At 50.8% G+C, this 16563-nt stretch overlaps 1 protein-coding gene across 1 annotated transcript in view; it reads left to right on the top strand.

Annotated features, from left to right (window-relative positions):
• Positions 1 to 4623: 4623 nt before the first annotated feature.
• LOC115081598 (major histocompatibility complex class I-related gene protein-like) overlaps positions 4624 to 16563 on the top strand; it is a gene marked incomplete at its 5' end in the record, with an annotated part of 69072 nt that continues 57132 nt past the window's right edge. The window contains one exon of the mRNA XM_029586020.1: positions 4624 to 4921. Within this exon, the coding sequence (XP_029441880.1) occupies positions 4624 to 4921 (298 nt within the window). The remainder of the gene's footprint in view (positions 4922 to 16563) is intronic.

The following is a 16563-nucleotide window of genomic DNA, read 5'->3' as shown; positions in this document are numbered from 1 at the left end:
CTGGGGGGGGGGGGGGGGAGACTTGTCTGCCAGCATCTTCTGTGTTTCTGTGCCAGAAGGGGGAAGATCACAGCTGGAGACTGGGGGGGGTGGGGGGAGACTTGTCTGCCAGCATCTTCTGTGTTTCTGTGCCAGAAGGGGGAAGATCACAGCTGGAGACTGGGGGGGGTGGGGGGAGACTTGTCTGCCGCATCTTCTGTGTTTCTGTGCCAGAAGGGGGAAGATCACAGCTGGAGACTGGGGGGGGTGGGGGGAGACTTGTCTGCCAGCATCTTCTGTGTTTCTGTGCTCGAAGACTGATTGACGATCCTGGAGGGACTGGGCGGTCATTGGAGGTGTCCAGAAAGCTTTATAGGAAGCAGAGACCTGGGACTCGGGTGCTCGGGACAGAGGTTGCCATCGGCACCCACCCCATCCAGAGACACTTTACCCTCCCCGGTCTGTCGGCCAACCCAGGAAGGGCCATCATCCCAGACCTCCCCCCACTGGCTTGGCACCACGGGCAGTGCCCACCTTGCCTACCTGTGGCAATGGCCCTCCAGAGACCGCCACTTTCCTTTCCTGGTGAGGTGGGGGGTAGGAAGCAGCAGTGCCTCCTCTCTGTGCTGGGAGGGAGCAAACATTTAGAGCTGTAGCCCCCCTGACATCCATGGTTGGGTCCCCACCACCACTCAAGCTGGCATATTTATGTATATTCCATATAAGATGCAACCCAATTTGAGTGAGGTGGGGGCCCTAACTAATTGCATGGAGGGGCATGGCTCAAAACGTTTGCTCTCCCCTGATGTATAGGATGTGGGGCTTCCCAGGCAGCTATAGAGGGGCACTTTCTGAATCCTGCATGCGTATAACAGGCTAGAATAAGGGAGAGATGAGGGAGTGGGAGTGGAGTATAGCAGAGGGGCTGGAGTGAGCTCTGGGCACAAGGCACCCTGGCCCTGCTGGTGAGGGAAGGAGTGAGATCTCAGGAGAGTCTGCTTACTCTCAGGGTGATGGATTAAGGGGGTCCGAGAGCTCCCATACCACCTCCTCCTGACCCCTGCTATCGCTTTAATAGAGAGAGACATTATAGGAGGGACAGAGGGAATCTCTTTATGGCTCTCTTACATTTCACTTAGGAGGGCAGGAAGTGTCCTCCCTGTTAGAGCACTGACCTGGGAGGTAGAATTCCTCGGATACAAGTTCTAATCCCCGGCTCTGCCACTGACTCTGTGTGAGTCCCATTAAGGGCAGTGTTCAAAGGGATTTAGGCCTCTATCCATGGAGCTGGGCCCCTTGATCCCTGGTTATGAAAATTGCCTGGGCAGAGCAGTTAATTACAGTGACAGGAACCCCCCTCTCCCACTCCCCCCCCCCCCCCCCCCCCCCACCAGGTGAGCTCTGGCTTGCCCCTCATTTCTTTACTCCTAATGATCCTCTGGGCCTAAGCCAGGCTTTCTTGAATCCTGTTTCTGCCTCCACCACCTCCCAGGAGGCCGTTCCATGCACCATCCTTCCTGTGAAGAAATGTCTCCTAATGTTACTCTGGAGTCTTCCCCCTCTGATCTTTATATTATGACTAGAACTCCCCTGCCCCTGAAGAAGGTTTCCTGCTTCTGTATTATTTATACCTTAGAGGTATTCCCCTATCTCTCCTCTCTTCTAGGGTTTACAGATCTAGTTTGTGATGCAGACCCTCCGCCATTTTGGTAACCCTTCTCTGCACCACCTCCACCCCTGTCTGTATCCTTTGGGATGTGAGGCCTCCAGATGAGATCTCGTTAATGACCTGTTCAGGGCATTATCACCTCCTTTTCTCTACTGGTTATCCCTATGGCTCTGGTCACTGGCCTCTCACACTGTGTTGCTACCTTGAGCTCCTTGCATATCATCACCCCGAGGTTGCTCTCTTGGTAATATCTCACATTGGGGGTGAGATATTAATGTGCTTCCTTGGATTTCTGCTTCCCGTATGTAGGACTCTGTACTTTTTTGCATTGAATCTTAGCTGCCAATCGCTAGACCACTCCTCATACTGTCTACTCTTTCTGCGACATTGGCTCTGTTACTGATTTTAATATCATCTGCATAAATACACCTCATTGTTATAAGAGAAGGTTCTTCTCCAAAAGGATATAATGGAGTTATTCCAGAGACCGCACCTTCACAAGGATAAACTCTGTTACTATGTATATTATATGTTATGAATCTCTCCAGAGGGCGGCTACTAAAATGGCCAGTGGTCTTCATTCTAAAGCACGTGGGCATTGACTAAAGATGTAAATATGTACACCCTGGAGGAAAAGATACGATAGACATTAAAATACCTCCAAGGTTTTCACGCACAGGAGGTGGACTTCTTTCAAAGGAAAGGCGGCTCTAGAACCAGGATCATGGGATGAGGGTGAAAGGGGGCAGACTCGGGAGTAATCTTAGGAAATCTTTCTTTACAGAGAGGGTGGTGGATGCAGGGAACGGCCTCCCCGTGGAGGTGGTGGAGACAAGAAAGCCTGGGATGAATGCAGGGGATCTCTGAGAGGATTGTAAGGATAACAGAAATGCTCAGTGTTGGAACAGCTTCCTTAGGAAGAAAGTGATGACTGGGAAGAAGAGGTAAACAGGGAACGGTTATTTGGCTTTTCAGAGGATTAAGGGATGCTCCTTCTGTTCATTAACTGGATTGAAATATTTTCATTCTCTATAGGAATATGATTTTACTGTTGTGACTGACGTTTTATATTTTTTATTTTATTATTTAACATTTTATGAATGGTGTTGCTTGTTGCGGGTTCCAGTTCAGTTCTTCTCAGCACGTTTCTCTTTCTCCTTTCTGATCTCTTCTGTATTTGGTCAGGGTCTGTCTGTGTTCTGCATACGTGACAGGGGTGAGGGCGTCAGTTTATAAAAATACAGATTGCAGGAGGGATCTGGGCCCGGACAGAGACTGAATGAATGGGGGGGCAGCACAGTCATTGTTCGCACAGGGCAGTAAAGAGCCTAGCACCGGCCCTGTCTGCTGGGGTCTGTGGCAGTGCCCAGTGGGTTAGGGGTGGAAAGGGCAGTCTGTTATGCACCTCGTGGTCCTTTTTACTGTCAGTGTAAAACAGCAGCAGGACCAGCGTTGGGAGGCTGCAGTATTTCATATCCTTAAATCACCCGTCACACTCCCATGAGCAGAGGCAAGGAGAGAGGCCGTGGGGTGGCCAGGTCGATGCCAGCAGGCTACAGCTCCCTAGGAAACAGGGACACCAGGCGGGTGGCACCTCCTAGACGAACCAGTTTAGTGGGGCATCAGCTTTCCAGGACAGAGTTCACTTCCCCAGATATCCTGGAAGCCCCTGCTTCAATAAAGTGGTCTCTCTATAAGGTGCCACCCGCCTCCTGTCACTTCCCCTGCACCAGACTAACACGGCCACCCTTCTGAGTACCACATACCTGACCACTCTCATGTGCTGCACCGTGCCACGCCATGTGCCATGTCCTACTACCCCTCTGAGTACCACATACCTGACCACTCCCATGTGCTGCACCGTGCCACGCCATGTGCCATGTCCTACTACCCCTCTGAGTACCACATACCTGACCACTCCCATGTGCTGCACCGTGCCACGCCATGTGCCATGTCCTACTACCCCTCTGAGTACCACATACCTGACCACTCCCATGTGCTGCACCGTGCCACGCCATGTGCCATGTCCTACTACCCCTCTGAGTATCACATACCTGACCACTCTCATGTGCTGCACCGTGCCACGCCATGTGCCATGTCCTACTACCCCTCTGAGTACCACATACCTGACCACTCTCATGTGCTGCACCGTGCCACGCCATGTGCCATGTCCTACTACCCCTCTGAGTACCACATACCTGACCACTCATGTGCTGCACCGTGCCACGCCATGTGCCATGTCCTACTACCCCTCTGAGTACCACATACCTGACCACTCTCATGTGCTGCACCGTGCCACGCCATGTGCCATGTCCTACTACCCCTCTGAGTACCACATACCTGACCACTCCCATGTGCTGCACCGTGCCACGCACCATGTGCCATGTCCTACTACCCCTGCACCCCATACATCACCACCACTCTCCATGTACTATACCTGCTTGTCCTGCCATGGCACCCCCACCACTGTGGCAGCAGAGTCCTCCACATGCCAGCCCTCTCCTCTCCCTCACCCCAGACATGGCAGGCTGCTTTTCCACATTTGCTGTCGTTTTTTCTTTGCTTCCCTTTCCTCCTCTTCTCCCCTCCTTCTCCTCTTTCAGCTCCTTCCTCCCCCCCATGCACAGCGGCCTTCCTGTTACAGGTGGTCTGGCGGCAGGGCAGGGTCTGCAGGGGGGGCCTGGGCAGGATTACAGGAGTCGGGGGATCTAAGATTTGCCCCTGCGGCCAGGAGTGGGGGTGGAGGGGGCAGGAGGAAGATTAGGGACTGTAACAATAAAAGCAGAAAGAAAAACGAAATAATAAGAGCGAGCGGAGGAAAAGGGCTGCACGCATTCCTGCCCCAGAGGCGGGGTTTCTGACTCTTTCTCCCCGGGTGGGGGCAGGGGGTAAGGGTTTTTGTGGATCGGGTCCGGGGATCTGCTGGGCCGGCCCGAGACTCCTTATGGTAAGGAGAAGGCGATCACTAATGGGAGGCTCTGTCTGTCCCCCTCTCTCCCGCAGGCTCTCACTCGCTGCGGTATTTTTACACGGGGCTGTCGGATCCCGGCCCTGGAGCCCCGGAGTTTTATAGGGTCGGATACGTGGATGAGACCCCGATCGTTTGGTACGACAGCGTGAAGCAGCAGAATGAGCCCCGGGCCCCCTGGATGAGGAAGGCGGACGCGGAGGATCCGCAGTACTGGGAGGGTCAGACCCAGATAGCGAGAGGCTGGCAGCAGGTGTTCAAAGCGAACGTGAAGATCGCGATGGATCGCTACAACCAGAGCGGGGGTGAGTGACCGGCGGCGCATCCCCTCTCCCCTCCCGCGCTCCGGGACCCTCCCTCCCCCGCATCCCCTCTCCCCTCCCGCGCTCCGGGACCCTCCCTCCCCCGCATCCCCTCTCTCCACTCGCACTGCGAGACCCTCCCTCCCTGCATCCCCTCTCCCCTCCTCTCTGTCACTCTGAGACCCTCCCTCCCCCGCATCCCCTCTCCCCTCCCGCGCTCCGGGACCCTCCCTCCCCCGCACCCCCTCTCTCCACTCGCACTGCGCGACCCTCCCTCCCTGCATCCCCTCTCCCCTCCTCTCTGTCACTCTGAGACCCTCCCTCCCTCCCCCGCATCCCCTCTCCCCTCCCGCGCTCCGGGACCCTCCCTCCCCCGCATCCCCTCTCTCCACTCGCACTGCGGGGCCCTCCCTCCCCCACATCCCCTCTCCCCTCCTCTCTGTCACTCTGAGACCCTCCCTCCCTCCCCGCATCCCCTCTCCCCTCCCGCGCTCCGGGACCCTCCCTCCCCCGCATCCCATCTCTCCACTCGCACTCCGAGACCCTCCCTCCCCCGCATCCCCTCTCCCCTCCCGCACTGCGAGGCCCTCCCTCTCTGCACTCCGGGACCCTCCCTCCCCGCACCAGCCTGTTTCACCCGGGATCCCTCCTGACAAGGGGCTCAGCCACGAGTAAACAAAGTGCTAGGAAAATGGGAGCTATCCCCGCGCACCTCTCTGCACTGGGGGAAGGCGAGGCTGTGAAGCAGGACGCACATTTTGAGAACATAAAACTCCTTCCTGCATCGCACGCAGCCGAACAAATGCACCTTACTGTATGGAAAGAACTCCTAGTCCGAGGTGGAGTCCAGATTCCAGGGCTAATGCTCCTCGACAGCAGAAGCTGCAGCTCTGCTGCCAGGATCTGTGCCCAAAACCTTTCTTGTCACATCAATCCCACTTTAAATCCTGAGTCCTAATGTCTCCTTTTCACTGGTGCAGTTATAATGCAAGAGCCTGAGCACACTTTTTAACTCCTGATACCTTAGCTTGCCCTTTGCTTTCTGCACTGGGAATCATAACACAAATTAGCTTGTGCGTTAAGAAGGCTTGCAGTGAATTCCAGGGGACAGTTTTACCCTCTCTCTTACATGGGGCCCTCAGCCTGTAACCTCAGCAGGTCCTGTGAGCTTCCTTTTCCCCCCAGGGACCTCCAGCTCCTGCAGTGTACATGAGAGAGAGAGCGCTGTGTCCCCTGGCCCCAGAGGGCACACACTCCTTGGTACCCGTCCTGTATCTTGCTGCTCCCTGTCCCAGCACTGCAGTGCAGGAGATCTGGATGGGAGGCTCCTGGCTGCCACCGGGGTGACACATTCACGGCTTGGAAGCCACAGCTCCTTATTTAACTGGACTGCGCCTGGCCCTGGGGCTCGGCATGGCAGGGGCAGGAGATCTGGTGCACCTGGGGGGAGGGGCTGCACTCAGTAGTTGCCACCCCAGGGCTGAGTGTGCTCACCTCGGGCTTTAGTCCCTTCCGTCTTGGGCTAGCAGGGGGTGATGGGTGATACCTGGGCAGCCCTGCTAGGGGAGGAGAAAGAAAACAAATCCAAATTCACACTCTGGGCCCTTTATCAGCAGGTGATGAGTGTGTAATATAACACACTGCAGGTGAATTTTAAACACTTTAAGAAAGGAGACCTACTCCAATCAGCCCTAAAGTCTGTTTTTGTGCGTATGGACTGTTGGGATGATAAAGTTCAGTTTTTGTTTTTTACCGCTGATTTTACTGTTTTAGGTTACAAGGATTTCAGAATAGTTTATTCTAGGAGGAAGTCTGAACAGATGTGTTGCGATCCCCCCTGTTGCTGCGCTACAGGAGGTATCTTACCTTCCTCCCGGAGGCCGCTGCGAAGCCAGGGCCTCTCCTGTGCACCATCCGGGACTTGCTCCAGGGCCTGGGAGGCCTAGCTGTCCCTGAGGCCTGCCTGTGGCTTGCAGGCCAGCGTTTGGACTTCCTGTTTGGCGACGCCCTTCCCTAGGGGTCGGCCCGCAGCTCTCCACCTTATTTATAGGACCAGTGAGGGGCGGTCCTGGCAAGCTCCTCCCAGGGAGTTGCCTTCTACCTCCAGTATTTAAGGACTTTCTTGTCATTTGCAACTCGCCTGCAGATTGAGCATTACAGTTGCCTGTAACCTCCTCGATCCAGGTCATCCGTGGTCGTACCTGCTTTGATGGTTCCTTGTCCTGTCTCTGTCCTGATGTCCGCCTTCGATTGAGCATTACAGTCGCCTGTAACCTTGCCGATCCAGGTCCTCCATGTATTGATGGCTCCTTGTCCTGTCTCGGTCTGGATATCCACTACCTGATGTGTTCCTGATGTCCTGATCCAGTTCCGCTTGTTCTGCCCTACGTCCAGTCTGGCTCCTGAGCCTTCTGTCCTGTTGGGCCCTGGAGTGGCCAACAGGAGGGATTCGTCCCCCGGGCTCTGGAGCTTCCCTGCCTGCCAGCCGAAGGGGCTTCGGATGTCAGTATCCCAGCATCGGAGTCCCTGCTCGCCTGGATCTTCCGCTTTGTCTTCCCTGCACCCTCCTTCCTCAGCGTGGTCCGTGACCAGCCTCCTGGGCTGTTTAGGGCGCGTCTGGGACGGGGTGGTCCGCGACTCAGTCCGTTGGGTGGGCTGAGTAGGGCGCCCTGATGGACAGTGCCATGTTTCCTTCCTGCCTTGTCTACGATGTCTGCTTCAGCCTTTGCCCTGATGTCTCCAACGTCCTGTTTCAGCCCTGTCTTGGATGTCTGCTTCAGCTCCCGTCTGACGTCTTCAGTGTAAAGGACTCTGTCTGCCCTCGCCTCTGTCCGGCCTGCTGCCCATTGCCGTTCCCAGCGGCAGGTCCGAAAGGGCCGGGAACAGTCGGAGGACCGTTCATCAGTCAACTTCCCAGTGTTGGCTACCATGGGCATGCAGGTCCGGCTGAGGGTCAGACTCTCTGCCTGCTTCTGTACCTGCCTGGCTCTCCATGCCTGCACCGGCTCACCTCCCACGGTGTGGCTTGGGGCTCCTCCTTGAGTCCTGCCGTGGCCCAAGGGCTCACCACCCACTCGAGACGACCGCGCTCCGCGTGCGCTCGTAACAAGATGTTTAGATGTATTTTAGGATCATTTATGAAATGTTGCTTTCAGTTTTCATTTTTTGAGTTTTATATTGTTTTATGTTTTACTGTTTATGCGATGGCGTCCGAGCGACGGTATATAAGATCCAATAAATAATGAAAGGAGACCAAACATTAGGATGATAAATCCTGCTCCTGATCGGGGGCAGGGGGGAGGAGGGAGACCCACAGAGGGATGCAGAAAGGCGTGTTTGGCCCATCTCACACTTTTACCTGCAGTTGTGCACTCACTTCCTGCAGGTAAACCTCATGGCCAGTACAGTAAGGAGTTTTACCCTCCGAAATTATGGGGGTAAAACTTGAAGTACTGCTTAGCACCCTCGTATAGAAATCCCACGCAAATGAGGGCACTAAGTGTTTTTATTTATTTAGCCATTGTATATCCCGTCATTCCAATTGAAGTTCACAGCGGTTTCCATCATGACATAAATATCATAGGTACATTCACTTGATGTGTTTATATGTCCTACATGAACTAAGGCGGTCAGGGAGGGGAGATGGGCAGGGATATGAGGTAGCAATGTTTTTAGCAAAAGGTTCGGAGGGGTTGAGAGAAGACTTTTCAGATACATTTATTTGTGCTGGGTTGGAAAGAAAGTGGTGATGAGAATAGACCATCAGTGTAGGAGCAAGTGATGATTTCAGAGAGGTTAAGTAAGATTGTGATGCAGAGCTGACCAAACGCACTCTTTCTTTTTTTTTTTTTTTTTTTTAATTTATAGTTTATTAGAGTTTTTACAAATTATACAAATGCAAAAAAACAAGGAACAAATTTAGGTATAACATCATATGAATCCACTTAACATTTTCAAGTAATTTTTCAATACCTCAAGCTATAGTCAACTACCTGGGAGGAATCCTTTTGATTCAAGAAAACACAAAAGAAAATGTATTTCTATCAGATTACATATAGCTGGATTACTTTATTATTTGCAGTCAATCCTAATTCAACCTCTTTCTTTGTCTACCAAAAAAGTTTCTAAATGAAATGGGTCCTGGAAAATAAACTTATTCTTTTGATACGTTATTACACATTTACAGGGGAACTTAAGAAAATATGTTGCCCCAATGGACACTACTCTAGATTTCAACATAAGAAATTGCTTCCTCCTGTACTGAGTAGAACGTGATACATCAGGAAATACCTGGACTTTATAACCACAAAACAAAGATTCTTTATTCCTAAAATATTTTTCAAGAATATTAACTTTATCCTTCTCTCTGCAAAAAGTCACCAGAAGTGTGGCTCTTTGAGGTATGTCATCTATTGATGACTCCAGGAAGGAGGTTAAATTAGGGGACTTTTGTTGGATACTGTCCATACCTTCCTCTCCTTCCTGTCTCTTTATTCTAGAACTCAAAACATAATATACTAGCCGTTAAGCCCGTAACAACGGGCTCGGTCTGTTTCCTTCCCACTCCCTCCTCCTCATTCTCCCTCCTCCTTCACTCTCTCCCCCCTCCCTCTCACTTCCCTCTCTCTCGCCTTCCCCCTCCCTCCCTCTCACTCCCTCCCCCTCTCTCACCTCCCTCCCTCTCTCTCCTCAGTCACTCCCCCTCTCTCAATCCCCTCCCCTTTAAGATCATCCACAACCGGCAGATCTCGGGGGGGGGTGTCCCTTGCGCACGTGGCGCTACTTCTCCTCCCGCTCCTGCCGGCAGATCTCGGGGGGCTGTCACTCCCGCGCGCGGCGCCGCTGCTTCTCCCGCTCCTGCTCGTCGTCGCTGCTGCTGCCGCCGCTACTGCTCCTCCCACTCCTGCTTCGCGGCCACCGCCCCCTAAGTGACTGCAGACTGCAAATAGAGAGCAGCTCTACCGCGCATTTGCGGGCCGTCGGTCAGAGCCCATTTATAAGGTAGATTTTTGAAATAGATTGGTCATCCATGTTTAATATGAACACATTTTCTTTTAAATATTTCTTCAACAACTGAGTGGCTGAAAGGAGTCTGGTCATTGGAAAATTCAAAAACCTCAAGTTTCTAACCCTATTCTCATTTTCCAGTCTCTCAACTTGCCGTTGAGTTGTTAAGGAATCCTTAATAAAGGAATTATTTGCAGTCTGCAGGGCTGCTATCTGTACTGTAGCCCCTCTGCCTACTTCCTCTAATTGTTTCAAACGATTATCATGTGACTCTATATCATTTTTTATCTCCAGATTCCCTTTGTTAGTCTGAGCCATAAATGCAGTCATTACTTTTTGCAAATCATTAATTGCTCTCCATACGTCCACCAGAGTTATATTCTGGGGATCTATGGTTACTGGACTAGATATCTGTAGTCCAAGTCCCTCATTAGATCCCAGTTCCACCACCTCCCCAGTATCTATGGGGTGTGGTACATCTTTATCCATGATACTTTCTTCCATCCTTAAACCTGGTTGGATAGGGGCATTTAAGTCCAGGTGGGGTTGAATTTGTAACTGCTGGCTCGGGCTGTCTGAAGCTCCTGAGGAAAAAGATATTTCAGGAATTGTATTGCGGGCAGTTTGACTTACCCGCCTTACAATATGTTGGTCCATCGGTCCTCTAGCCTCCGTAGTCGCTGGGGTTGAAGTCCAAACTTTTGGTTTCCTTTTCCTGCCCATATGGTTAGGGAAAGTAAAGAGAGAACTTTCACAAAGGGGCGCGCCCCTTTGGCGCACGGCTTCAGCTGCGCGCCGCAACTGTTCTGAATTTATCCCAGCGATTCCGGCCCCTCCCAATGACATCACTTAGGGGGCGTGGCTACAGGGCAGCTCGATGGAACGGCTCAATAGTTGGAAAAGAGAGCTTGTAACCTGCCCTTCTCTGCCGACCTCTCAGAGAGAGGTTCCCAGCTGAAAGTCCTCCAAGAGTCGCCGCAACTGTCCTGAATTTATCCCAGCGATTCCGGCCCCTCCCGATGATGTCACTTAGGGGGCGTGGCTACGGGGCAGCTCGATGGAACGGCTCAATAGTTGGAAAAGAGAGCTTGTAACCTGCCCTTCTCTGCCGACCTCTCAGAGAGAGGTTCCCAGCTGAAAGTCCTCCCAAATGCACTCTTTCTTAGCGCTGGAATTGTAGCTCTGGGGTCAGAGATGGACTTAAGTTTCCAGCGTTGCTGTGCCAGCACCTAAAATTTTAAAAAGTCTTCTCCACCAGTTACCGGATAAGTCTAAACTTATCTGACAGCCACCACTGCTTAGCTGGATAAGTTTATACTGATCCAGGTAAGTGCAGCAGCAGCAGCGGCTAATGGCACTGATCTGCCTGTCAGTGCAGCGCTAGCTCCCTGCCTGAGTTAAAATGTGCGTTTGATCTGTGCCCAATGCACACTGTACACAGAGCCTGCTTTTTTTAATGCTCTTCCATGTCGTTAAACACCTAATCAAGGACCCCTCCTCCTCTATTCCTGAGCTCAACTGCTTCTCTAAGAATGAGTGTAATGAATATGCCAGTCATTTGTTAGAAAAAATAACCAGACTAAAATCTCAATTCCCTGCCTGCCCACCAACCAGAGAACAAGAAGAAAAACATGAATCACTTTCGTCAGGGTCTCTAAACTACAAATCTTGCATACTGTTTCTAAAATAAAACCCATAAATCACTCCTGACCCCATTCCAGCCAGCTCCTTAAAACACAAATACATAGCAGTATCACTCCAACAATCACATCCTTTATCAGTCAGTCTCTCTTGGAAGATCTAGTCCCAGACAGGGCGAAAGAAGCAGTGATAAAACCTATCCTAAAAATAAATCCAGCATATCTGACAACTGGGAAAATTATCAACCCATATCTAACCTGCCCTTTGTATCTAAAATTCTTGAAAAAGCCGTTTTATCACAATTAGAAGACTATATCTAGATGCCCATCACATTCTACATCCAAATCAATTCGGATTCAGAACAAATCACTCGATCAAGACCTTACTCATATCCTTAATGGACCCCATATTACAGGAAATAACAATGACAAATCTTATTTCCTGGTGCTAACTAACCTAACAGCAGCCTTTGACACTGACCATACCCATCTATGCCATCAGCTGAGAAAAATCGGAATTGACAGCAATGTATTAAAGTGATTCACCTCCTTCCTATCAAAAAGGACATTCCAAGTCAAACTGGGCAACCACATGTCTGACACCTTCCCGATCGATGCTGGTATATCCCCCAGGGATCAGCACTATCCGCAACTCTATTCCATATCTACATGCTTCCCCTATGTATCGAGGCAGGAGTCCCCCAGGGTTCAGCACTATCTGCAGCTCTATTCCATATCTACACGCTTCCCCTATGTATCTTGGTAGGTGTCCCCCCCCCCCCAGGGTTCAGCACTATCCGCAACTCTATTCCATATCTACATGCTTCCCCTACGTATCGAGGCAGGAGTCCCCCAGGGATCAGCACTATCCGCAGCTCTATTCCATATCTACATGCTTCCCCTACGTATCGAGGCAGGAGTCCCCCAGGGATCAGCACTATCCGCAGCTCTATTCCATATCTACATGCTTCCCCTATTTATTTATTTATTTATTTAAGGCTTTTATATACCGACTTTCTTGATACAAATCAAATCAACTCGGTTCCCCAGGGTTCAGCACTATCTGCAGCTCTATTCCATATCTACATGCTTCCCGTATGTATCGAGGCAGGAGTCCCCCAGGGATCAGCACTATCTGCAGCTCCATTCTATATCTACATGCTTCCCCTATGTATCGAGGCAGGAGTCCTCCAGGGATCAGCTCTATTCCTGTTCTGTCCCCAGTAGAGGGTACATGTTTGTGTTTGTATACATTGCATCCCTCCTGTGTTTACCACGGCCCCTCCCTCCTGAGAACTCATGACATTTTCTGTAACCCAGGACAAAAGTCTGGGAGTCTTGCCTTTAAAGGGAGTTTTGCCTTTAACAGAAGCCCCCTCCCCTCTGTTCCTCCCATTGGGAAAGGGTCTGCATGCCTTCTCAATCTAACTTGGGTCTTCTTAGGGGTCTTATTGGTTGAAGGGACTGCCCTTCATGTCCCCTCCTGTGTCACATGGATCCTAGGCTCGCTCCCATTGGATCTCGCCCCTAGCCCCAGCCTGTGGGGACTTTTCCTGTAATCACTCTCCAAGATTGTCAGCCAGTCTCAGCCACGCCATGTAGAAGACGCACGTGCCTGTAACCTCTGTTACACGAACAGCTTTTTTACATTCCTCCTACCGCTTTAATCCTAAAAGACTAATCAGCTTCAAACCTTCGTCTTCTTACCCTACATCTCAAGAAACTCCCGTTCCTCCCTCTCCCACCTATTTCCAGCCATAAGGATCTTCGCCTGAGGCTACTTCGAATCTACTTCGAATTGAATCCAATAATTGTGAGTAATAGAAAAATTATCTATGCAATAAATGATTCATACTTAAAAGATCTTTGTTTGGATACTGATTTGGAGGAAAGTTAGCTGTCTGGATGAGAAAACTTGGGAAGTTTTTAATGAGCCAGAACAGTAAAAAAGCTTATCCCTTGCGGAAGGTTACAGTAAAGAAGCTGATCTCTCTACAGAAAGTAACAAGCAAAGGGCTAGTCCGCTTCAGCAAAGCACCTTACTGATAGCTGTAAGAAAAGTCAGCCAGCGATCTGAAAGTGAAAGCTCAGATCACACAGAACATAACGATAGCAAAAGCTGCTGGGAGAACAGGGAGTAGAAACTCAGGAAGATTCGTTTGCACAGCCTGTAAAACTTGTTAAACTATAAGCCTTTCAAGGAACTGTATGCAGTACATGAAAGAGAAACTTCAGCCTGCTACAGAAGGTTAACAAGAATCGTTAAAGACTGTCTTGCATTTGAATAAGCCTCTCCTGCCCACAGTGTGGGAAGAAACAAGCATAAAAACCTCAGAGTGTAAAGATTTACAATTTAGGACTAACTTTGGATCTGAAGGGCATTTGAGAAGCAAATACAGATTTAAAAGTCAGCCCAAACTGTAAGCAAGGAATACTTGGAGCTCCCAAGAAACTTTGGCTTTGTGTTATCTGAGACGAGGCGGGAAAAAGAAGCCCAGCTCCAGACAAAAGGACCTAACGACGGTACTTAAAGTCTATTCAAGTCTTCTAAACTGAGAAACTCACCCCACCCTTCTACTACTGCACGGGCAGAGAGCAATCAGTTGCCATAGAGACCAAGACACGAGGCCTCCTCCTATTCCAGAGACTAGAGGTAATAGAAATTACGGCGGGGAGGGGAAGACAGAAGCCGACTCCACCCTCCTCACCTTCCTTTGTCATACCTCAACGCCAAAGCTCCCTCCCTCTTTTCGCCACGCTCCAGCAGGCTAAGAGCAGAAAGCCAGAAAAACAAACCTTTGAAGTGTTGATTACAAGAAACTCAGCCCGAGCAACCTAATCACAGATAGAATCATGGCCGAAACTTCAGAACAGCCGGCAGAGACTGTCACATTAAAAGTCAACACAGAAGGAGGAGGGGGAAACGGGGAAGAGAGAGATGAAAACAAGGGGTCAAAGAGATTATGCGCACTCACAGAAAAAGCTGCACAGCGATACGAAGAAAATAAACTGAAGCATGAAGAGAAGATAGAGAGTGGCATGGCATTACAAAGAAAAGAGAAGATTCTATACAGCCCCACCAATCTTAAGTATCACATAGAGCAGCTGAAGCTTCATTTCCAAACCTATCAGCTCAACACAGAAGAGTATCTCGGCTTCTTAACACAGACTAACACTGTAGAGAGCCTCGAAGAAAAAGGCCGTCAACAGAATTTACACCAACTGCACCAGAGAATGGTAACGGACACTATTGACAGCGCAGAAGCAGGTGACATAATAAACGAGACCAGTTCTCAACACTCTCGCACCTCTAAGCGAACATCTAGGTCTGCAAGGTCACAAGGGTCAAGACACTCGAGCCAGTCTCAACTCAGCTCTACCATCCTCCGAAAGAGAGCAGAGTCCCAAGCAGCTATAGCGCGCATGCAGTATGCTGAACAAGCAGCAGCCCTCAAGAGGGAAGGGCTCAGAATGGAAGAAGAACAACAGACAGCTGCCACCACAGCTGCCGCCGCAGCGGAGCGCAAAAAGGCTGAGCTAGAGATCACCTTAGATCTGTTGCAGAAAAAGGGAGAAGCAGCAGCCCTTGACGCCCAAATTAAAGTACTCGATGCGCCCCTGGACAATGGGGAAGACCCACTCAGCCGCATGGCCCAACAAGAACCAACCCGACGGACACTAGAGTACGTCATGGCTCACCCTCTAAACCACGCCAGCGCCGGGGCGTCACCTCCCCCAGAGCAACCTCTGCACCGGGAAGGAACACACCTCCCCCCACAAATAGAGACCTCAAATAGAGAAATCAAACCTGAGACACAAATTGTCATGAGTACCAAACCTCATGGCAGTAATCCACTGACTCTAAACCATACGAATGCAAGAGAACCACTCACAGGAAGCGTCCCAGTCGAACGCCCCGAGCCAACGCACAACAGGAGAGATGCGCATAGTCAACCACAGGACATCAATCCAGCGAGGCCCGCCACCTTTCAGGATGAGTCTTCGGAAAGAGAAGACCTAACAAGGTACATGTCTCGCTGAGAACTCATAACCGCAGGACTCTACGCGTTCAACGACCGTCCCAAGGATTACAGGACATGGAAGGCTGGCTTCCAGAATGTTGTGAAACCTATGAAGCTAGATTCGTCAGAAGAGATGAATTTGGTGATGAAATGGCTAGGATGTGAATTGGCCGAACACGTGAGCAGATTGAAAACCGTCCACCTAAAAGATCCCTCTGCAGCATTAAAGGAGATGTGGGAGAGACTCGACCGAGACTATGGAAACCCAGTCGCCATAGAGAATGCATGGTTCGAGGAACTGGAAAACTTTCCAGTAATATCCAGAAAAGACAACCGAAAGTTGTCAAAATTGGGAGACCTCCTCCGAGAGGTGGACACTGCGAAAGCCGAACAAATTTACCCGAGTCTCAGCTTCCTAGACACACCACGAGGCATGAACGCCATCATAAATAAGCTGCCAAGCGACATACAAGACAAATGGGCATCTCACGGTGCCCGGTACAAAAAGGACAACGACAGGCATCCACCTCTCCATGTCCTCGCGAAGTTCATACATGACTTGGCAGACCACAGGAACGACCCTAGCTTCCAGTTCAACGCATATGAGACACACAGAATCGGCCTCCGAGTGGGCGAAAGGCCAGCCAAAGAGTACGGCAACAAAAGGAAACCCATTTCTGTGCAAAAAACGGAAGTGTCACCCAAGACACCTACACCAGATGAGCTTCCCGATATGAGTAAGGTGGAGGATCCAGACCGGCAGTGCCCCATACACAAAAAACCCCACCCGCTCAGAAAGTGCCGAGGATTCAAGGGGAAACCCTTGAACGAACGCAAAGAACTGTTGAAAAAGTACAGAATTTGCTACCGGTGCTGTTCTTCATCTGGCCACATGTCTAAAGACTGTGACACAGCCATCAAGTGTTCAGAGTGTGGAAGCAACTGACACAATAGCGCTCTGCACCCTGATGAAGCA

The sequence above is a fragment of the Rhinatrema bivittatum genome, unplaced genomic scaffold, assembly GCF_901001135.1.
Source record: "Rhinatrema bivittatum unplaced genomic scaffold, aRhiBiv1.1, whole genome shotgun sequence".
NCBI classification, from domain to species: domain Eukaryota; kingdom Metazoa; phylum Chordata; class Amphibia; order Gymnophiona; family Rhinatrematidae; genus Rhinatrema; species Rhinatrema bivittatum.
Note: the sequence above shows the minus strand (reverse complement) of the source record. Positions and strands in the feature narration are given on the sequence as shown.